At 34.1% G+C, this 24,819-nt stretch overlaps 2 protein-coding genes and 2 pseudogenes across 2 annotated transcripts; all 4 read left to right on the forward strand.

Moving 5' to 3' along the window:
* On the forward strand, positions 1,065-3,647 carry LOC104737147 (putative cysteine-rich receptor-like protein kinase 31). Its single transcript, XM_010457256.1, has 6 exons — positions 1,065-1,981; positions 2,069-2,190; positions 2,278-2,488; positions 2,571-2,808; positions 2,896-3,049; positions 3,135-3,647. The coding sequence occupies exons 1-6, from the start codon at positions 1,066-1,068 to the stop codon at positions 3,465-3,467; spliced, it is 1,974 nt and encodes a 657-aa protein (XP_010455558.1). The 5' UTR covers position 1,065; the 3' UTR covers positions 3,468-3,647.
* On the forward strand, positions 3,632-6,294 carry LOC104737146 (annotated as a pseudogene).
* Positions 7,582-8,849, forward strand: LOC104738379 (annotated as a pseudogene).
* On the forward strand, positions 16,261-19,278 carry LOC104737148 (putative cysteine-rich receptor-like protein kinase 33). Its single transcript, XM_019234591.1, is given in 8 exon segments — positions 16,261-17,029; positions 17,168-17,293; positions 17,576-17,691; positions 17,807-18,017; positions 18,124-18,361; positions 18,465-18,618; positions 18,711-19,032; positions 19,123-19,278. Coding segments are annotated over 7 exon segments (1,911 nt in total). The 3' UTR covers positions 19,008-19,032; positions 19,123-19,278.

A 24,819-nucleotide genomic window follows, 5' to 3' on the forward strand; every position in this document is an offset into this window, starting at 1 on the left:
GTTGCTTTTTTACTTTTTTTGTCATATATATATTATAATTTTTGGCCACATATTTATTAATTATTAGATATGTGCCCCATACTAATAATTCTTCTCGATCTGCCCCTCCTGAATGTGGTGGCCCTTCGCGGAGAATTCCACTCTGAAGCATTTCGGTGCGTTTCTACCGAGACTGACCGGATTTGCCGATAGGGTTTATAAAAAAACGAAAAAAAAGAAGAAGAAGATACTCGTGAAATGTTAATGCGTGTGGCGTTGTGCTGTGGAGTAAGTTAGAAGTTTCTAACTTAAGCCTTGAAGAATCAAAGGAACCTTTTGGTGTCTGATTGGGCCTAAAAGGGCTTCTGGTCAGAGAGGACGCACTGCTTGTGTTCACTTTAGGGTAAGAGTTGGTCCATGTTCAATTGATCATTCACCTAACAAAAAAAAAAGAAAATCCCCTATATAATAGAAAAGTACTTTTGAAAAAATGCTGATGTGTCGTGGCCAGAGAGCTTGAAGCACATTTTAGCAAATAAACCTTATTAATTAATCCTAATTACATCTATGCCATTATAGACTTATATAAAAAATCATTAAATAAATTAAACTATTTGTAGTCATTTAATTTGAAACTATATTATATTTCTTTAAAAACAACAAATTAATTTCTTTTTTAAAATATTAAATAGTTATTCATGTTTTATTAAATTAAATTTCATACAAATATTTTCACCGCGTTAAAATTATTATTTACGTTCAAATATTTCATGGGTGAAACATCTTTTTATATAAAATAAACGTAAATTTGAATAACACAAAAAAAAAATTATTTACATATTTTATTTTACACAAACAAATATCAAATTCTATATAATAAATTTATTTGAATTGATTTATCGTATGTACAGGTTGTTACCTAGTTCTACTTAAACTAAAAACCCCAAGAGTTGACTTGTGTGTATCTCTACATACACGAAAATTCTAAATACCCAAGTTTGACCAAATCAACGCTCCTTCATATAATTTTCTTATTTAGAGTTCAAAGATTTGTAATGAGAAGTAAAATTTAAGGAAAAAAGCAAAATGCGTCTGAACAATCTCTTTCTGATCCTCTGTTTTGTCCACGCTGTTAGTTTCGGGTTTGTCTCTGCACAAACACAAATATGTGGGGATTCAATGTTTTTCACCCCCAACAGTTCTTACGATACAAACCGTCGTCTCGTTCTCTCAACTCTTGCTTCCAACGTCAGTACTCGAAACAACCGCTTCTACAACGTCTCGGTCGGTGAAGGAGCTGGAAGGATCTATGCCTTAGGCCTCTGTATCCCAGGGACTGATCCAAAGGAATGTTCCAAATGTATCCAACTCGCATCCGATGGTTTACTAAAGAAATGTCCGAACCAGACTGACTCATTCGACTGGCTTATCGACGAGACCCTCTGTTTCGTTCGTTACTCCAATAGCTCGTTTTTCAACAAGATCGATCTAGAGCCGACACAAACAATAAGAGATGCTCAAATGTTCCAGGGGAACGTTACAGCTTATACCAGAACATGGGGCAAGTTTATGGAATTTATGCTCACCCGAGTAGGTCCAACTCGTTACTTGGCAGATACATCTCCTCCGATAGATTCTCATCGCATATACGTGCTGATGCAGTGTATTCCAGGGATATCCTCTGATGACTGTGAAACTTGTCTTGAAGCAAATGTGCGGGTGTACAAGACTTGCTGCAGTGGATACAAAGGTGGTATCGTCCTCACGCCGGTCTGTTATTTCCGGTGGCATTATTATCCATATTTTAATGCCTTTACTGACACATTTCTACCTCCTCAAGTTTCCCAACCCACGCCGCGTCCTCCTCCTCCAGATGTGAAAAAAATATCTACGGGAGCTATTGTGGGGATTTTTGTTTCAGCGGTTACGTTAGTGGTGCTGCTCACTTTAGGATTAGTTATTTGGAAGAGAAGACAATCATACAGAACATTAAAGCCTCAAAGTGAGTTACTTTTATTTTGGGGAATTTTACCATTCTCACAGTTCATTTTGGAATCCATAAAAGTAAACCATACATATGGTATTGCAGCTGATGATGACATGATAAGTCCACAGTCTCTTCAATTTGATTTTGCAACAATTGAAGGGGCAACCGATACATTTTCCAGCAATAATAAGCTAGGTCAAGGCGGATTTGGTGAAGTTTACAAGGTAATATATATTGCAGCTGAGATTCACATATATGTATGATTGCTTGATTTTTCATAACAACTTAGATTTTCATATATGTATTTCTAGGGTATGTTACCAAATGAAACCGAAATTGCCGTGAAGCGGCTATCAAGAAATTCAGGACAAGGCACACAAGAGTTCAAGAACGAAGTTGTGATTGTGGCGAAGCTTCAACACAAGAATCTTGTTAGGCTTCTTGGGTTTTGCATAGAAAGAGATGAAATGATACTTGTCTACGAGTTTGTTCCTAACAAGAGCCTTGACTATTTCCTCTTTGGTAATTAAAAAACAGCACTAGGTTTAATTATATGTTCCTACTGCTTATATCAATTTGTCTTGAATTATTTAGTCTTATGCAGATCCTGCAAAGAAGAGTCAACTAGATTGGAAAAAACGGTACAATATCATAGGAGGGATTACGCGAGGGCTTCTCTATCTTCATCAAGACTCAAGGCTCACCATCATACACCGTGACATCAAAGCAAGTAACATTCTTTTAGACGCCGATATGAATCCTAAAATAGCAGATTTTGGAATGGCAAGGAATTTTAGAGTGGACCAAACTGAAGACAATACAGGAAGAGTTGTTGGAACCTTGTTAGTATTCTAATATTCTCCTTAAAGTTTGATAAACCTTTTTTTATTTTCTAATTAACATAATACTTTTCATGTGTATATTTGCAGCGGTTATATGCCTCCAGAGTATGTGACACATGGCCAATTCTCTACCAAATCTGATGTTTATAGTTTTGGAGTATTGGTTTTGGAGATTGTTTGTGGCAAGAAAAATAGCAGCTTCTATCAGATGGAGGATTCTGGGGGAAATTTGGTGACACATGTGAGCAAAAACGAAACCAAAATCTCACTTTTGTATCTCTTGTGACCATCAATGATTTTGATTCTGAATACGAGTTTCTTGGCAGGTTTGGAGGATTTGGAACAATAAATCACCCTTAGATCTCATCGACCCTGCGATAAAGGAAAGCTACGATCAAGATGAAGTCATTCGATGTATCCATATCGGAATTTTATGTGTTCAAGAAACTCCAGCAGATCGTCCAGCCATGTCTGCAATCTTTCAAATGCTTACCAATAGCTCTATTACTCTACCTGTGCCTCGACCGCCCGGTTTTTTCTTCAGGAACAGACCCAATTTAGACCCTTTAACCTATGGATCCGAGCCGGGGCAAACCAGAAGCATGTCTGTTCCTTATTCTATAGACAGTGAATCAATCACAAGAGTTACTCCTCGCTGAAACTTTTGCTTCTGAACTCTGTATTTAGCATTAGTCCGTACAATTTTCCTTGTAGCACAAACAATTCTGTTCTTTTCAAAATTTTGCAAGCTTCCCAAGTAGGTAAAATATAGACATCATCTGTTGTCGCTTTTATGTATTAAGAGTTTACTTGTGAAATTATAATGCTTGACTGTAACATACGACAAACCCTATGTAGAACTAATCACAAGTCTAAACTCTGATACCAAGTGTTGGTGTTCCAGTCCATTCTATTGCTTGAACACTAGATTACAAATTAACTCATAACCGTGCGTTAAGGAGTTTGAACATACATCTTGAGAATAAAACCGAGAAACGACACAATAAATATAACGAGTTCTCCTATATCATGGTGTATGATTTTAGCTTACATCTCAACAGAATCAAACACATTAGACCGAATTCACTATCTCTAAAACCAACAGAACATAAACAAACCGTTACATAATCATACACTATTCCTTATTCTCTAACTTTTTTTTTTTTTTTTTCATAAATCTTGTGTATGACAGTCTCGTTGCACAAAAAAAAAAGTGTATGATAGTCCAAGTTACAAACCCATTCAAAAAGCCTATTAAAGAGTTGAACGCAGTTAATAAAGATTTAAAAATATTTAACATTTTTGGAATTGACTTGACTATGGTAGCTAGATTCAACTAATACTTAAAGAACATTCTTACCACCAACACTTTTTGACAAAATCAAACCCCCCTAAGTGTTACAGTAAAATTATTACCGAGTTGACTTGTATAAGCTTTTAAACAAATTAGTCAATTATTTAACAAAAATTCTAACCAAACATGCTTTTTTGACGAAATCAAACGTCCGTAATTGCTATAGTAAAAGAAAAATTTGTATATTATTTACAGTTCCATTTCCATGATCTCAGCAAAAGATCCAAAAACAAATGTGTATACACAATCTCTTATCAATCTGCACAAAAATGCGTAGACTCAATGTTTTTCAGACACAACGGTACTTATGACACAAACCGTCATCTCATTCTCTCAAATCTTGCTTCTAACGTCACCTCTCGAAACGGCTACTACAACGGTTCTGTCGGTGAAGGCCCTGAAAGAATCTATGCCTTAGGTCTCTGTTTCCCAAGGACCGATCCAAAGCTCTGTTCAGATTGTATCCAAATCGCATCTATGGGTTTATTACAAAACTGCCCGAACCAGACCGACTCATACGACTGGAGATCCCAGAACACACTCTGTTTTGTGACAATCGAAGCGGCAACAGATAATTTTTCGAGGAATAATAAGCTAGGTCAAGGCGGATTTGGTGAAGTTTACAAGGTATATTTGAGCTGGAATTTACTTATATGTATGATTGCTTGATTTTTCATTAAAACTTAGACCTTAAGAAACTTTTCATATGTATATTTGTAGGGAGTGTTACCAAATGATACAGAAGTTGCGGTGAAGCGACTATCGAGAAACTCTGGACAAGGCACTCAAGAGTTCAAGAACGAAGTTTTGATTGTGGCGAAGCTTCAACACAAGAATCTTGTTAGGCTTCTTGGGTTTTGTTTAGAAGGAGATGAAAAGATACTTGTCTACGAGTTTGTTCCTAACAAGAGCCTTGACTATTTCCTCTTTGGTAATAAACAATAACTCTTTGTTTAATTTATTCTCCTCTTAGCAAAAAATTTTCTTAAGATATTTTACTAACTAAATGACTCACAAATTTATATGGATGTGCAGACCTAACAAAAAAAATTCAGCTAGACTGGAATAGACGGTACAACATCATAGGAGGGATTACGCGAGGGCTTCTCTATCTTCATCAAGACTCACGGCTCACCATCATACACCGTGACATCAAAGCGAGTAACATTCTTTTAGACGTTGATTTGAATCCAAAAATAGCGGATTTCGGAATGGCAAGGAATTTCAGGGTGGACCAAACTTAAGACATGACCAGAAGAGTGGTTGGAACCTTGTTAGTATTTTCCTTAATTAATGTTTGATGAATCTTGTTAGCAATAGTTAAAATTGGCACAAACACTATGATGAACCCTTTTTATTTATGATCAACTTAAACATTTTCATGTGTATTTTCAGCGGTTACATGCCTCCAGAATATGTGACGCATGGCCAATTCTCCACCAAATCTGATGTTTATAGCTTTGGAGTATTGATTCTGGAGATTGTTTGTGGCAAGAAGAATAGCAGCTTCTATCATATGGATGATTCTGGTGGCAATTTGGTGACCCATGTGAGCAAAATTCAAAATAAAAATCTCAAAAACCTTACTCCACAAATTTCATTGTAATCAAGGTTTTGAGTCTGATAATGAGTTTCTTGGCAGGTATGGAGACTTTGGAACAATGATTCACCGTTGGATCTCATTGACCCCGCGATTAAGGAAAGCTATGAGAAGGATGAAGTCGTTAGATGCATCCATATTGGACTATTATGTGTTCAAGAAACTCCTGCAGATCGTCCAGCTATGTATACAATATTTCAAATGCTTACCAATAGCTCCATAACTCTACCTGCTCCTCGACCTCCCGGATTTTTCTTCAGGAACAGACCCGATTTAGACCCTTTAACTTATGGATCCGAGTTGGGGCAATCCAGCAGCAAGTCTATTCCTTATTCCATCAACGAAGATTCAATAACTAGAGTCACTCCTCGTTGAAATGATTGAATATGTACTCTGTATGTAGAATTAACATCAGCAGGTTTAGCACTAGTCCGTAATATTCCCTTGTATCTCAAGTAACTCCAACCTTCAAAGTATGTATACAGAAGTTGAAGATTTAAAAGCAATAATTTCATGTATGTGATTTGTATTATTACAAGTTTCTAAACGTTACTATTTTTTTTGATAAACTAAATGTTACTGAATACTGATGACGGAAACCAAAAGTCTACTTTTGCTTAAGTTCAAGGGTGTAGTCATTTTTTTTTTTTTTTGGTAAGAAAATAGGGTCCAAACTTTTTTTTCCCCACAAAAACACAGGGAAAAGGGTCCATTTTCTTTTTTTTTTTGAGCTCAGGGACTTCAATATTCTTGAGCCGGGATGAAGCAACATATTTAAAGAGTAGAAGTTGATATGATCCATGTTTACGTGTCGTCACTTACATCATATATTTTCAACGCGTTTATTAATTACTCAACAACGTCTACATATGGAGTTGACTTGAATATGCATGCTTGACTCAACTACTTCAAAGAAAAATTCTAAACATGCATGTGTTTTTTGACGAGTTCAACGTTTCTTAAAAAGTTACGACCAAAGTCTTGCCTTATTTAGTTGTAGTAGTATCTGCAACAAGTATCTGAACAAAGTCTGGTCTCTTAAAAAATGTATCATAACCATCTCTTGTCAATCCTCTGTTTTGTTATACTCGTCTTTAGCTTCGGCTACGTATCTGCTCAAAAATGCGGAGAGAATCTGTTTTTCAGACCAAACGGTACGTATGATACGAACCGTCGTCTCGTTCTTTCAACTCTTGCCTCCAACGTCAGCTCTCGAGATGGCTACTACAACGTCTCGGCTGGTGAAGGCGCTGGAAAGATCTATGCTTTAGGGCCAGAGCCGGCGTGGAGATGTATTGGGCTACAAGCGAGGGAGAATATTGGACCTCATAGTTTTTATTTCTAGTTTAATTTTCTTCTTAAAAAAATAAAAATATCTGTTTTAGACATTGACAAGGTTCGAACCTAGGAGCTAAGACTCGACTTTTACAGTTTCAACCACTAGACCACACAAAATTTCTTGTAAAAGAGGCCGAAAATTAGTTAATATTTTAAACGGCCGCAAGCATGTGCTTTGCGCCTTATGGCCGGCTCTGTTAAGGGCTATGTATCCCAGGGACTCATCCAAAGGTCTGTTCCGAATGTATTCAACCCGCGTCTGACGGTTTGTTAAAGAACTGTCCGAACCAGACCGACTCATGGGACTGGAGAGCCGACAAGACGCTCTGTTTTGTTCGTTATTCCAATCGGTCGTTTTTCAACGAGATTAACCTAGATCCGACCACAGCAGAATATTTAACTTTAGATGTCACTGGAGATGTTGCAGAGTATAACAGAACATGGGAAGACTTCATGGCACGTATGATATCCGCAGCTTCCTCCTCAACTCCAGGGTCGCTTTCAGGCAGACATTACGCAGCAGACATAACTCCTTTGTCCGGTTTCCGGAGAATATACGTATTGATGCAGTGTACTCCAGGGATTTCTTCTGTTGATTGTGACGCTTGTCTTCAAGCAAACGTGCGTTCTTACCAAGGTTGTTGCGGTGGTAAGCAAGGGGGTACTATTAGGAGACCTGTTTGCTTTTTTCGGTTTGATCCTTATCCGTTTCTAGGTGCTTTCGATAGGATAAAATCGTCTCCTCCTCCTCAAAGTTCTAAAGATCCTCAAGAATCTCAACCCGAGGCGTCGCCTCCTCCACATAGCAAAAAATTTTCAACTGGAGTTTTAGTGGCGATTGTCTTCTCTGTGGTCATATTCGTTGTGCTGTTAGCTATAGGTTTGATTGCTTTGAAGAGAAGACAATCATACAAAGCATTAAAACTTCAAAGTGAGTCATTTTTAGGTTTCTCCATTTCGAAACAGAGTATAATTATGAATTCTTATATCAACACTATACATTTACTTTTTCAGCTAATTCTGATATTACAAGTCCACAGTCTCTGCAATTTGATTTCAAGACAATCGAAGCGGCAACTGATAAATTTTCAGAGAACAACAAAGTCGGTCAGGGCGGATTTGGTGAAGTTTACAAGGTATGTAATTTCCTCTGTATGTATATCTATGACTGCTTGTTTTTTTTATATTTTTCATGGAAGCTAATTAAAAAGATGTGCATATATATATTTGTAGGGAACATTATCGAATGGAACTGAAGTTGCCGTGAAGCGACTATCAAAAAATTCAGGACAAGGCTCACAAGAGTTTAAGAATGAGGTTGTTCTTGTGGCGAAGCTTCAACATAGGAATCTTGTTAGGCTTCTTGGGTTTTGCTTGGAAGGAGATGAACAGATACTTGTCTATGAGTTTGTTCCCAACAAGAGTCTTGATTATTTCCTCTTCGGTTTGTTTCTAGTCCCTTTGTTTTCTTGATATTTCTTGTGTTCATTCTTGAAACCAAGATTTGTTGTTAATAAAATATATTGAATGCGCAGACACATTAAAACGACCACAACTAGATTGGAGCAGACGGTACAATATCATTGGAGGGATTGCTCGAGGGATTCTCTATCTTCATCAAGATTCACGGCTCACAATCATACACCGTGATCTCAAAGCGAGCAACATTCTCTTAGATGATGATATGAACCCGAAAATAGCGGATTTTGGCATGGCAAGGATTTTCGGAATGGAGCAAACTCGAGCCAATACTAGCAAGATCGCTGGAACCTCGTAAGTGATTTTGATTATGATATATAACCATTCACTTGTACATTGCAAACACTAAACACTTTTCCCTTTTTGTGATTATCCAGCGGTTACATGGCTCCCGAGTATGTGATGCACGGTCAATTTTCCATGAAATCTGATGTCTATAGCTTTGGAGTGTTGGTTCTAGAGATCATAAGTGGCGAGATGAATAGTAGCTTCTATCTAACAGATGGATCTGCTGGCAATTTAGTCACACATGTTAGTTATTTTCGTCTATTTAAATATTACCATATGATCAAAGATAATATAAAAACTGTTTACTGATAAATTCATATATCAATGTTAGGCTTGGAGACTATGGAGGAAAGGCTCGCCTTTAGAGCTCTTGGACTCGACTTTTGGGAGTAATTATCAAAGCGATGAAGTTACAAGATGCATTCATATCGCGCTTTTATGTGTGCAAGAGGATCCTGAAAACCGTCCAATGATGTCTACAATTATCTTGCTGCTGTTAAATTTGGGTTTATCTTGGGATTCTAACTAAAAACCAATTGACAATTAGTAGATTGACCCTAACTCTTTATATATTAATGATAGTCTCTTTAAACATCAGATGTGGGACTTGGATTGTATCCCAACAATCTCCCCTTCAAACCAAGGACCACATATGGGATTTTAACACGCCTGCTCGAGATGATAACTCCATCTCGAACCGATCCCGCTTGGATCGATAATAAACCCCTTCTTGGGCCCCCATTATTCGGGTTAACAAGAGGCATGCCCGTATCCACTTTTCTAGGCCCACCAGAATTTTAACCTTGGGCTCTGATACCATGTTAAATTTGGGCTTATCTTGGGCTTCTAACTAAAAACCAATTGACAATTAGTAGATTGGTCATAACCCTTTATATATTAATGATAGTCTCTTTAAACATCAGATGTGGGACTTGGATTGTATCCCAACAGCTGCTTACTAGTAGCACAATCACTTTACAAGTGCCTCGTGCACCTGGTTTTTTCTTACAAAGTAGCCGCGACCAAGATCCAGAAGCTGTGTGCTCGAATTCATATGAAAAACCAATTCCTAGTTCTTTCAGTGATGCATCGATTACAGATTTAGAACGTTGCTGAAGATACTATTATAGTTATCTAGTTACAGATCCAGAAACTGTTGTTGTGTAAATCATTATGCTCTCTTACCTCCAATTAGTCTTCTTAGTTCTTACCATTGTTTTTTTTTTTTCCTATTGAGCTCTTCCCTAACTCCTAAAGCTTATATCAAACCCATGAGTACCCTCATTTAAGTGTCATTGACTCAAATCCACAATCTTTGTCTTCCTAGCTATAATTGCTATGTCTTTTTCCTCCTAATATGAGATTGTATCTAAATATGGAAATTTATCTGTGACAAAAAAGAAAAATAGATTAGAATTAAGGAGAAAATGGGAAATTATATAAGGAGAAAATGGGAAATTATATCTTTCCTTGTCTTCCCTTTTTTTTAGGTCATCATTTAAGAAATGAAAACTGAGAATTATAACAAAAGATAAAAAAGGAAAAGAAAACTGAGAATTTAAGTTATATATCCTATTTACGTATGCATATTTATGGAAATATTTCTTACTCATTGCCGGAATAACCATCTATATATATACCCGTCGTAATGTTATAGCTTCATACTTTCTTTCATTGGCCTAGTAATTTTCCTAGTTTAATTAATTTCACTTGTTTCTTCCTTTCTCTTTCTCTCAATGAGTACCTCTCTTAGCAGATTTTCTCGTAATTTGGTCCCTAACGATGAAGATCTAGGATCAGTTGCAATGAGACTAAACGTTGTTATCATAACATTGATAATATATGTCATCAAGATCACCACCAACGAATCAATGATGGATGACAAGTTGGAAATGTTTTGGTCTTACAAGTTTGTGGAAGCAGCTTTGTTTTCGACTTACGCAGCATGCATAGCAACAGCCATGTTGTCTCACTTTTCTAGTAAGTACTTTTTTTTTTTAATTCCAAGTTTACTGAACTTTTCTTCTTTCGATACAATTTTTTCTAACTAAAATTTTATTTTACTTTTTTTTTTTAAAAGGAAAAAGCAACTTCCGAATGTATCAATGGCGGTCTGTTATTATAGGAGTGATCACTTTTCTTGTTATAGCTGGGAATAGTATTGATCGTGATCTGTTTTTTATGTTATTGGTGGTTACAACGGTCATGATCTCATGGAGTCTATGGAAAATTGCAAGTGCACCCTTCAAAAGACCAGATGAGACGAGGATTGAGATGGTTCTTAAAGCACAAACTAAATTTTAACCTATTCGGGATTATGTTTTTTTTCTTCATATTTTATATAACTTATTAAAAAAAAACATTATATTGGATCAAAATATAATAATATTGAGATATTTGTAATTTTATTTGTTTTATCTGTGTACAAATTATTATTTTCATTTGGAATTTAATTAATCAAAATTCTTTTATTTTGGAATTTAATCAAATACAAATTAGTTGTTTTGAAAATAAACATCTGTTAATATATATAATACTTTGTAATTTATATAATATTATTTAAATTTTATCCACCAATTTGAAATTAGTTAGTTTTACCCACAACCTCTTAGTTATTAAAAAAATAGTTAGTTTTGTAAATAAGTGTGATGGAGTGGGTTAGTGTTGGTTTTTAACTTCTTATAAAATTAAGTTTTAAGATATTTTGTTTGTGTTTTTAGACCAACCCACAAAAATATATAAGTGTACTAATATTAACCTAATTCCCATCACATACTTTTGATTATTTTTCGTGTAGATTTGGACCCATGGATAAATAATTTTTTCAATAAAATATTGTTGCTTTTTTAATATTGAGCATATGTTAAATTGCTAAAATCGGTATTTACACAAATTTAGTTTTATTATCACAAAGTTAGTTACATTATTGATATTATTCATAGGACTAAATTTGATTTACTCAAGAGTTCGTTAGAAATGCCTTTTTTGAAATATCACTTTTCAAAAATATATTTTTTTCTTGGCCATTTTATTTTTACTGTCTTTTATACAATTACAATATGTTAAATTATTTTTTAGATTGTTTTTAGATTTGGTTTCTCTATTTTACATTTAGCATATAGTTTTAAGGGGGTAGAGTTTAGTATTTGAAGTTTAGGGTTTAAAATTTAGTTATTTTATATACAGAAATTTGGATATTGTTGAAAAAGGAAAATATGAAAGGGTATTTTTGAAAAGTGACATACAAGGTATTTTTGAAAATGCCCCTTATAAGAGAATTTTGTAAAAAAAATATATATATTTGAAAATTTGTATTTGACACCATAACTCTATAAATGACAAAAAAAGTTTTAGTCAAAAAACATATATCATTTGTGGAGTTTAAAACAAAATACATGTAGTATAATAAAATCATACACTATTAGTTTATTTTTCAGTTTTTTTCTATCCATTTTGACATCAATTACTCTATCCATTTTACAATGGCATGAAATATAAATATTTTCCAACTTCAAGCTTTTTTTTGCCAAAACTGCTGTAATAATGTTAATATAGATTAATTGAAGTTTTATTTTCTTTTCAAAATATTTTGTTATCCTGATCTCTGTTCTCTATAATTTGTTTTGATACATTTTTCGTTTTTATAAAACAATGACATTTAAGAGCATGGACAATTATTGGGTTCACCCCTATGGGTGAACCTCTCTTATCCACACCCTTTAAATTAACGAAACAAATCTTAATTATTGAAACAAATGTTGTAAGATCAATTAATTTTAAAATTGTTAATTCTAATATTATATGACAGTTTTTAATTATCACATCTAAACTCTAACCATTTTTTATAAACCCAAACCGACATATAATTTTGTTTAATTGTAAAATCTAAACCCTAACCACTCTTTTGTAAACCCAAACCAACATATAATTTTGTTTAATTGTAAAATCTAAACCCTAGCCACTATTTTGTAAACACAAACCGACATATAATTTTGTTTAATTATAAAATCTAAATCCTAACCATTAAATTATAAACCCAAATCGACATATAATTTTTAAAATTATAATAAACCTGAATTGACATAATTTCCATAATAAAATATCTACATAATTTGTTTCCTTAATTTGTTTTGTCTTTTTATTTTAATTCTGATTTTTTTAAAATATGATATGATACGACATATTGTTATATTCTGATTGGTTAAGTAGGAGGAGGTGAATGAGAGTTGTTCACCCTAACCCTAGAATTTTTCTAAGAGCATATCTTTTGATTACACCCGAAAAAAAAGAAAAAACACATATCAAGAGATATGAATGTAATGTAACAGATAAAATTTTAAAATTACTACTAATAAAAGGGACAATTTGAGCCATTTCCTTATGTCCACCTTAGCAAACTCCAAATTCATCTTAGAGCATGCCACATCATCTAATTCTTTCTCAATGCAACAATTAACAGCTACAAATTAACAAGCGACATCTTGTAAAAAAAAGAAATCCGCTAAGCATATGAAACGTTAGCCTCAAAACCCATTGTCTCCCACATGGCCATGATCTCCGTTTCAAGCTTCTCTCATCTCCTATGGCTTTATGGTTTCTCAATTTAAATCCCACCAGATAAGTTACGACTTCACTAATCTCACTTTTAGTTATAACTTCTACGTGCAATTTTTCTACGCTGGAAGTGGAAGACCACATGTACAAAGATATTGCCTTTCTTCTTCTTGATTCCTCTTCAGTTTATGGGCTTTTAAAATTCACGTCCTGTTTTCTCATGTTTATTGTTTTGTTGTCTCTCTAGCTCATGGAGAAACATTGGGTTGGAGGATAATCAACAATCTTAATTCATGTTTTCTAGATGCGTCGGAGAAGTTTTGGTTTTTGGATGATATGATGATGTTCAAACTCACACACTCAGACCATTGTCGATGATAGCTAGCTTTTTGACGCCGGATTCTCAAGCACACAAGACTACGTGGTAAGATCTTTTTAAAAAATTAGGTATCTTTCTTGCTATTGCATAAATCTAAGTCATACACCATAACTCTCACTGACTTCGACTAATTGCATGAGAGTAAGTATAAAGATAAAAACAAAAAGTGTCGTCATATATTTTCTATAACGATATATAGAACTTTCTCAGCACTAAAAAGCACAAAGCCCTCAAGCCTTAACTGAAAGCAAGGTTCAAAGACTTAGTTTACCAATTCGGGGCAAACAATTTCAACGAGAGTTTATTGGTTCAATCAGCCACACTTGCTTAATTTAATCAGTTTAGGTGATTTTATCATAATCCTATTATTTGTCTACTTTTATTTTTTGAAACGGTTAACGGTTCATTTTTCTTCTAGAACTGTTCCACGTTAAAAGTTATCAATCAACTGGTAGTTGAGAGACGTCTCTACTGTAGATGCAAACAGAGGATGACAATAGCCATAACGTAATTAGCTTTGGTGTCATGGTTCCTTTCGTCTGAACTCTTAATATATATATATATATATATGTGTGTGTGTGTGTGTTAAAAAGAGCACACTTTATTTTTATTTTTGAAACTTAACACAAGCTAAAAATATAGCAGTTCCAAAGTCTTTCTCGCAAAAAAAAAGTTTAGTTAGACCCTTTCCTAATACATGTAACATATGTTGCTTCAGGGGATAACAAGATTTCAAAGCCTTTAATCAACTACACGAGACTTTGTTGTCAATGGGGTACATACTCAGAAATTAAAACGCACATGAATCTCCTTCTACTTCAAACTTGAAGGAAATAACAGATTTGCAGGTTTACATTAATTTTTATTTGGTTAGACTAAGAAGAAAGCAAGTAAAAACATCTTTTATATTAAAAGTTAGTTCTCTAGTAATGCATGCACAATTTCTGTTGGTTTTAAAATGTTTAATAGATAATTAATTTGGTTCAAACAGAAAACAAAAAGGAGACCATAGTTAATGTCCCGTATAAATTACTACTTTAAATTTTATATGGTGTAACTGTATCATATATAAACAATGTCCATTCACCCCTTAAAGTATATACTAATTTAACTTATAATACTATTTATATTTTATTTTAAACAACAAAAAAAAAAAATCCCGCGCTACGCGCGGTGTATTCCCTAGTATTTAAAAATAGAAACAAGTAGCGGATATATTGTGTGATTTTGAGGACTGAGACTGAAGAAGACAGATTTGTGTTTAAACCAAACCGGTTGGTTACTAAACCGGTTTTATTTAATATAATCATAAACCCCCTTCTCTCTTTTCTTATGTTTTTCAGCCTTTCTTCTTCTCCACTTGCTTATTTTCAAAATTTGGCAATTTAGGTTTTCGCGATTCGATATTTGTTACGCTTGAGGATCGAAGAAACCTTTTTACTCGAAACTGTAGAGCTTTCTCCATTCCAATCAATTATCTCGTAGAAGCTTCCGATTTCACGTGTTTTTTTTTTTTTTTATGGCTTCTTCAATGCTTCGAGTGGTTAATCGAGTGGAGGTGCGTGTGCTTAGATTGTGTCAAGGAAAGCGTCTGATGGACTTTTCCTAACTCCTATAAACCAGACGTATGCGATGGGAATTATAATGCTGTCCCACATTGTCCAAAATTGGTCTTGACTCTTGACTCTTGATGCTTCGACTGGCCTGTAATTTTCTTGCCGCGGGGTTCGAAACTTTGAGTCAGTCAGGTCAATCCTTTGATCCTTTACTCATTGTTTGGGTGTGCCCAGATAAGGATTTAGGCCTAATTTTGGTGTCGTTTTAGGATTCAAATTTTATGACTTTTTTACCGTTTGTTTTCTAATTCTATACTCAAGTTGAATGATTTGTCAACAATGGTAATAATGTTTTTGTATTACTGTTTGTGCTGATGAAAGTAATAAGATATTGAAACTTGAAAGTGTCAACTGATTAGTAATTTTGGTTTTAATAAGAATGCTCAATTTGCTGGTTAAATTAATTAATAAGACTGCTATTTGAAGGTATCAAAGATTTAAAGTATTGTTATTATATAAAGCTATTGGCTTTCCTTAATTAACGCAACCAATGGTATGACTCATATGTCGCACTCCTCTCTCTCTCTCTCTCTCTATTGCTCTGCTTTGTTGTGTTAAATTTAGGAGATTCATTCAACAAGCATAGTCGGCCTGTAGTCTGTGGGTGCATCTCTTATCATGAACATATTTGAAACTTCAACATTATTATTATAAACATAAAACACATCAGCTCTTTGCTATGATTGGCTCTCTGATTTTGTCTATGCTCTGACTTAGCTTTTTATAATGCCATGGATGTATTTTAAGTTTGGCAACTTGTAGAGAGAACTCCATTACTATTTAACTGATACCCAAGTGTAGAGATATGCATATACTAAACCCAAAGCATTGTTTGAACATAATAATGGCCAAGATGATTTCCTTATTGTTCTTCTTGTTTTTTCTCATAAGCATAATTGCTGTTGCCTCTTCACAACAATGTATTGACACTGGTTTTTTTCAACGCAGTAGTAAATATGCTGATAACCGCCGAATCATCCTTTCTTCTCTGGCTTCTAATGTGAAGGCTGACAATGGTTTCTACAATGATTCATCAATAGGCCAAGGTATTGACCAAGTTTTCGCAGTGGGGATGTGCATCGAAGGGACCGAACCAACAGTTTGCTCGGCTTGTCTCGAGGTTGCGGCTGACCAATTAATAGAGAATTGTCCTAACCAAACTGAAGCGTATACATGGACACCTCATAAGACGCTCTGTTTTGCTCGTTACTCTAACACTTCATTTTTCGAAAGGCTTGATATGCACCCACTTTACATGGAGCTCAGTGATGTGGATATCAAAGGAAATCAAACGTATTTCAATGACATATGGGGGACGCTAACGAATCGTATGATAACTGAAGCATCCTTGGAAAAGAATGCATCGTTGTCTGGTCGTAAATATTATGCAACTGATGTAACAAATCTGACAGCTTTCCAGACTATACATGGATTAATGCTATGCACTCCAGATCTAAAAAAAGGGAATTGTCACAAATGTCTGGGAGATGCTGTTTCTGAATATGGCAACCTTAGGAGACAAAGAGGAATTGTTGCATGGCCAAGCTGCTGTTTCATGTGGGATCTGTATCCCTTCATCGGAGCTTTTAATTTGGCACCTCCACCCCCGTCAGGTAATTCCTCCAACTGAAATACTATGTATCGTTCTGCTAAGTTCTGACCAAAGATTTGAAAACACATTCTATTATATTACTGGTGATGTATTTTTCTTATTGTAAAACTATCCTCTGTGATTCTTCTTGTATGCCCAGAGAGCAAAAATAATATCTCAGTGGAAATCATTGTGGTCATTGTTGTTGCTGCCGGAGTTATCTTCTCTGTGCTATCAGCTGTAGTAGTAGCACTTGTTTGCAGAAGGAAGAAAACTGGTCCTTCAGGTGAGTTGATTCGTGATTTATGCACTGTTTTTGTTTTTTTTTTTGTTTTTTTGTTTTAACCAGAAGACATTCTTAATAAGAAAAACACCATGATTCCGGGTCAAGGGACTTTTAAGTAGGAATACTTTACTCAGTTCCATTGTCAACTGTTTGCAGTTTCTTTTATTAGCTAACCAATGTTTATTTGGAAAATGACTGCAAATTTTTTAGTGATTATACAAGAAATATTATTATGGTTTCGATTTATGTTGCTTGGAATAATTAGACATTTTCATGTTGCAGAGGAAATTTCAATCACAAATTCACTGCAATATGATCTTAAGACAATTGAAGCTGCAACATGTACATTTTCGAAGAGAAACATGCTCGGTCAAGGTGGATTTGGAGAAGTTTTCAAGGTAAAACTTTTCCTACTCTTAGATTTTTTATTACTCTTGAAACTAAATGTGTGCATTAAAGCCAATAACAATATCTAGGTGGTCAGATATAAAGTGTTATCAATATTATTTGTAGGGCGTGCTTCATGACGGGTCAGAAATTGCGGTGAAGAGGTTATCAAAAGAATCAGCTCAAGGTGTACAAGAGTTCAAGAATGAGACTAGTCTCGTGGCAAAACTCCAGCACAGAAATTTGGTTGGAGTTCTCGGGTTTTGTATGGAAGGAGAAGAAAAGATACTCGTTTATGAGTTTGTTCCTAATAAAAGTCTCGACCAGTTCTTGTTTGGTATCTTGCATATACCACTCAGCTCACATTTTTGAAGTTCTAATGATTCTTATTCTGTAGTTCTTGAAACATTGGTTTTTAATCTCATAGTGAACTACTTCTACAGAACCTACCGAGCAAGGTCAGCTGGATTGGCCTAAACGGTACAAGATTATTGTCGGGACTGCTAGAGGAATACTATATCTTCATCATGACTCGCCTCTCAAAATCATACACCGTGACCTCAAAGCTAGTAACATCCTCTTAGACGCTGAAATGGAACCCAAAGTAGCAGATTTTGGAATGGCAAGGATTTTGAGGGTGGATCAATCACGAGCTGATACAAGGAGAGTAGTTGGAACCCAGTAAATACTCTTTCCTCCTTTATTCTTTATCAAATCTCTGAAGTTTTGATGACCCTTTTGTCTCACTGGTAAACTCAAGATTTTTTTTTTGTTTTCTTTCTAGTGGCTACATTTCTCCAGAGTATTTGATGCATGGCCAATTCTCGACGAAATCTGATGTCTATAGTTTTGGGGTCTAGGTTCTTGAGATTATAAGCGGAAAAAGAAACAGCAACTTCCATGAAACTGATGAATCCGGAAAGAATTTGATCACGCATGTGAGCATAAAAGGACCTAAACTTTCAAAAAGATTTTACTTCTATAACCTTTGTTATGGTTTTGATATTCATTTGATTGATCATTGTGGTAGGCTTGGAGGCATTGGAGAAACGGATCACCACTAGAGCTCATGGATTCGGAACTCAAAAAGAACTATCAGAGTAATGAAGTTATCAGATGCATCCATATTGCACTATTATGTGTCCAAAACGATCCAGAAGAGCGTCCAAATTTATCGACTATCATCATGATGCTCACAAGTAACTCCATCACATTACCAGTGCCTCAGTCACCAGTATACGAGGGAATGGAGATGTTTCTACCTCCAATCAAATCTGTTCCTGGTTCTATCAATGATTCATTGATTAATGACTTAGTTCCTCGTTGAAGATGACAATTCCTTCATACCCGAGGTGTTTCTATAATTTCTCATATCTCTTCTTATACATTTGTTGTGTTTAGTTTTGAAGTGACTCTAAATGCATTGAAACTCTCTTTTACAGAGTTTGCTCTCTTAAAGCTGAGTTCGGAGATGAACAAAAGTAAAGCAAATAAGCTGACTCAGTCAGGTTTTGTCTAACTGAAGATTTGTGTGTTTTGAAGGTTCTAACTCAAGCATGTTTTGTATATACAGAAAACTAATGTTCATGTAAATACTGGTTTTCTTTAGTCTGTCTGTCGACTTCATTGCAACTATTGTCTCCAAAACTGGTCTGTTCACTCCAATTTCTAAATCAAAATGTTTCCGGCACGTGTTCCTTTGTTTTTGTTTGGTATTCTCTCCAAATCTAATGTAGAATAGAGAAACATAACATAGGAATCTACCAATTCACACTTGCTTGCTTTTTTGTTGTTTGTTTGGCAGCACCCTCTACTTGTCTTATTATTATATGTTTACTAGATGAGTACCCGCCCGATGTGCGGGTTTAAAGTTTTATAAATGAAATTAAATTTATTAAAAAATTTATTGTATGTTATATATAAATTTTATTTTTGTTATAATACACTGATTTATATCAATTTACAAATCTTTTATGTACGTTACTATTAAAAATATATTTTTTATACCTAAATGTACTCTTGTATGTTACAAAAATATTCTTTATCACCATCTAGAAACTGTCTATAAAAATACATTAAGCCAAATATATTACTTTCACTTCTACATACTTTTTTAGTTACTAAAATTGTTGGCTCCAAAAACATTTTGAATAAAAGATATATTACATAATATACTAATCAATGATGTATCATCACAATAATGTATGACCACCATGGAGAAAACATCGGCTCCGCCTTCATCCATTATGGAGAGAACCTTGCGTCCAACCTCTTCCACCAAGGAGAGAACTTTGGCGCCGCTTTTCTCCCTTAGAGAGATAACCTTGCGTCCAATCTCCTCCACCTTCCTCCCTTGCGGAGATAACTTTGTGTCCAACCTTCTCTACCATAGGGAGAACCTCGGCTCTGCCCTCCTCCTATGTGGAGAAAATATGTTCACGTCTTTTTGCTATCTCAAAATGGCTTGTTCCGACAAACAATGAAAGTAAACACAATTTTCTAACTTCACAAAAAAATCTTTTGATAGTAACTAATGTTAAATTTCCCAATGTATTCGTGATAGTAACTATGCCAAAGTGAAAGTAAAATAGTTGTCTTAATGTGTTCATAGATAACATAATATACTAATCAATGTTGTATCATCACAATAATGTATGACCGCCATGGAAAAAACCTCGGCTCCGACCTCATCCCTTATGGAGAGAACCTTGCGTCCAACTTCCTCCATCATGGAGAGAACCTTGGCTTCGTCTTCCTCCCTTGGAGAGATAACCTTGTGTCCAACCTCCTCCACCTTCCTCTGTTGGGTAGATAACCTTGTGTCCAACCTTCTCCACCATATAGAGAACTCGGCTCTGCTCTCATCCTGTGTGGAGAGAAAATGTTCACGTCTTTTTGCTATCTCAAAATAGCTTGCTTCGACGACCAATAAACGTCAATACCTTTTTCAATCGTCACAAAATATTTTGATAGTAACTAATGTTAAATTTCTCAATGTATTAGTGAAAGTGTCTTTGACACACCATGATGTAGCCTCTGTCTCTGTAACGCTTCAACCGCCACATTGTTTAGTAAGCCCATGTCTAATTTCAGTCCATGGGCCCACCTTCCCAAGTGGGCCCTACATCTATTCCCGGCTTGTGGACTAACCCATATTCGATGGCCGGTTTGTTACGTTTGGATGTCTTTAAAAACTTGATTACCGACCTTACAAATCAACAAATGATATTTTCTTGTGTTTTGTTCTCACTCGCACAATTTCGACAATCACTTCGAGAAAGGTTACCCATCATGAAGTTCTCTCAAGACCCTTGACTGAAAAAATAAGTGCATTTTGGTGACGTATGTGGCTAAATCAATTCTTTTAAACATGTCCGCAAATGTATTTGGCTCCTATGGATCTATCAACAACGATTTATTTTTTCCAAACTATCTATCTATGTTTGTTGTACGCTTGTGTTTGATTAGCTTATTTTATCAATTCATTAGGTTGATGAGCTTCTATTCGTTATCTCCCTTTGGGATTGAATGAATAATGGTAACAATTATGTTTGCAAAAAAAAAAAAAATGTTTATGACCAACCAATCAAGGTTGAGAAATTGAAAAAAATTAATTTGGCATAATTAAGAAAACAATAGAAAATTATAAGCATGCTAATATATGAATCCCAAATCATTCAAAGATTAAAATACAAATTAAAACAATCTAAAAATACTACAATAAATTTTAAAATACAGTATTAGAAAAAGAAGACTCATACATTAATTTTTTTTTTTGTCAACATATTAATCTTACCTATTCCCAACTGAAATAGGAGAAAGTAGTAGAAAATTTTGGTTTAAGAAAATAAGAAAAAATTACCTTTCCATTAAAATATATTCCCAATTAAACAAAGTTGAAAGCAATGTTTTTGAATAAATTATTTAAATATGAGGCGATCTTTGATTATATAGAAGTGAGTAAAAAATTTAGAAGAAATAGTTAAAAATATATTTTCCTTAATCCCTTTTTCTATTTTTAATAATTAATCACTTAAAATTAAAAATAAGTAAATAATATTATAATTTCGAATTTTGTGAAATACATATATATATATATATATAATCTCCTTATAATTATTTAAAAAAAAAAATTTTTTTCCTAAATTCCGAAATTTTTTATAATTATATTTTTACTTTATTAATATTTTTAAAAACAGAATAGTTTCTTTTTGTTATAATCAAATTTTTCCTATTAAATCTTTACACATGTCAAAATCTCATACTGATAACTTGACACATGTCAAAATCTTGTTAACGACTAACTTTCAAAACCCAACTTTATATAATAAGATTATGAATCCATATTATTGGTGGAGAAGTGAGATTGTATTTTTTTTTATCATTTGACCACCTTTTAACATTTTTTTTTTTTTTGTCAAAGTCAACAATCTTCTCTTTTATCAGAGGATATACACAAGTATTTGAAGTAAGTTACCTTGCAGCTTCTATCATCTAACACAAGTCTTTGGTTCTGGTCTTGTCAGCATGAAGCTCAAGGCTGTTTTTTACTAATCTTTTGGATTTTCCTCATGACCTTAGATTACGTTTCTCCACACGAATTCTGTTTCAATGGATTCTTTAAAGTTTAAACCCAATTGTACATACGACTTCAACCGCCGTTAAATCCTCTTCTCTTGCTGCTAATCTCATCCACACCAAGTTCTGGATTAGTTTTAGATGTTGAGGAAGATGTTTTTCATTTTCTTTGTCCAGTTGGTGATGAGGTCACAACTCTACACTTGGTGCAATTCGATTTCAAGACAATCGAAGCTGCAACTGATAAGTTTTCGGACAGTAACATGATCGGGCGAGGTGGATTTGGTGAAGTTTACAAAGTATGTATAGGCTCTTTAATCTGTCTGGTTTGCTACTCGTACATATGGACGTTTAGTAAGCGGTATGGTGTTTTTTGTAGGGAAAAATTTCAACTGGAACTGAAGTAGCAGTGAAGAGATCGAGAACATCAGGACAAGGCGCCCAAGAGTTCAAAAGCGAGGCTGTTCTTGTGATGAAGCTTCAAGAAGAAAAATATACTCACTACTTAAATGTGTTTAATTTTTTTTTTGTATGTTAAAAAATGCTTTTAAGTTTTGCGAAGTACTACTAACTGACTAGGATCACCCGCGCGCTGTGGGGAATATTTGGGACATATAAATTTTAGTACAATCATTAAATCATATATTTGTGTAATGGGTTCAGATAAAATAGTAGAAAGAAAATAAAATTGGTAATATCAAATCTCAATAAGCTTATATATCAAATTCTCTCTCTCCGACCAACAATTTTCTTATCTCAGCCAACATGTCTTCCTTTCATGCGAAAGAAAGTCCAATCATAGGTCTATATGTTATACACCAAATCTGTTCTTAAAATTTTTGAAATATATGTTAAGGGACATTAAAATATATGGCAGTTAAATTTGTGTTTATCTGTCAAATTGAAGCACATAAAAACAAAAGCTATATTCAAATTTTTATATTTTTTTTATAAATACATACTTTTTTGGATACATTCAGATTTATTTTTGTATCCAAGTTAAACACAATCTATTAACAAATTGTGACCAAAGAAAAAATAATTGGTCTTTATATAAAAACTAACAGATTGACACATGAGAAAATCATTGCTATCAAAAAAAGAAGATTCAGAAAAGCATTACATGTTTCATTGGAGTGATTCAAAAAACATGTATATCTCGTTTGAAACCATACAATAGTCATTGTTTCGACATAAGTTAAAAATATCAATAAAAATAGAAAATTTTCAGTGATTAGTGAGGAGTGAATATGTTAGTGACTTTCTAAATTTATAGGATAATTAAGTCAGTTTTAATATTTAGGGTTAATTAACACGGTCATAAATATGATATTAATAATATATTTGTGAATCAAATGTTTAAATACAGATTCGAGGTATATGCTTAATTTCCAAAAAAAATCGAAATCAATATTTATGATTAAGCTTTTTTCTGTCAACATATTTATGATTAATATTATACTTGCAAATATAATAACTATTGTGATATGATTTTCTAAATTATTACGTGTAACTGAAAGTTTAATTTTATTTTTGGTTAGTTTGTAGATTTGAAATCAAATTATACAATGTTGTTCCCAAAAATATCAAAATCAAATTATTCATTTAATTTTCGAGTGGTTATGTCAAGTGCTAACTTTTAGGGTAATTGATTTTACTTAGATTTCCTTAAGCTTAGAGATAGTTATTTTCTTCATAATCCGAATAATTAACATTAAAGGTTTTTGGGATTTGAATATATTTATAGTTGTATGTTAGGTACTACATTTGGGGAATGCTAAATTTAAATTGATCTTCTTAGATATTTTCTCTATGAATTCTGATGTTTATAGCTTTGGAGTAATGATTCTAGAGATCATAAGTGGTAAAACGTATAGCAGCTTCTACGACATTGATGATTCTCCTGGCAATTTGGTCACACATACGAGTATATGATTAACTCAAAAGATATTAATTTTATTCGATCACTTTTGCTAGGCTTGGAAGCTTTGGAGAACAGGGTCACAGTTACAAGTCATAGACCCGACAATCAGAGAGAGTTCTCCCGGTAATGAGCCTATTATTATTATAAGATGCATCCATATCGCAGTTTTATATGTGTTCAAGAAGATCCTGCATATCGACCAATGTGGCCAGCGCTCGTCGTGATGCTCACTAGTAACACAGACACTTTACCTGTGCATTTAGCACCCGGCTTTTGCCTCTCAAACAGGAGTCAACAATCCACAAGCAGGTCTACTCCCGGTTCTAACAATGATGTATCAATCACAGATCTAGATCCTCGTTAACAAATTCATGAAAGTATCAAGATCTTCTCTTGTTTTAGTCAGTTCTCTATTTTATAATGACATTCGAACAAATCTATAAGCATATTACATATAGAGTTATACATTTTTTATAACAAGAAACACGTTTTGAACCTATTACAATAACAAGAACTGGTTCAGACATAAACGTATAACATCATCACCTGTAATTGATATTTGAAAATTTTATTGGTTTGTTGTATGATATAGCCATATAGGAAATAAAGACATAGAGAATATTTCTTTCATCAGATT

The sequence above is a fragment of the Camelina sativa genome, chromosome 13, assembly GCF_000633955.1.
Source record: "Camelina sativa cultivar DH55 chromosome 13, Cs, whole genome shotgun sequence".
Lineage (NCBI taxonomy): Eukaryota > Viridiplantae > Streptophyta > Magnoliopsida > Brassicales > Brassicaceae > Camelina > Camelina sativa.

Bases quoted from the DNA above. Each gene is read 5' to 3' on its own strand.
- LOC104737147 (XM_010457256.1), top strand. From the start codon at position 1,066: ATGCGTCTGAACAATCTCTTTCTGATCCTCTGTTTTGTCCACGCTGTT. The intron at 2,191-2,277 runs GTAATATATATT...ATGTATTTCTAG, and splicing joins GATTTGGTGAAGTTTACAAG to GGTATGTTACCAAATGAAAC. The intron at 2,809-2,895 runs GTTAGTATTCTA...GTATATTTGCAG, and splicing joins GGAAGAGTTGTTGGAACCTT to CGGTTATATGCCTCCAGAGT.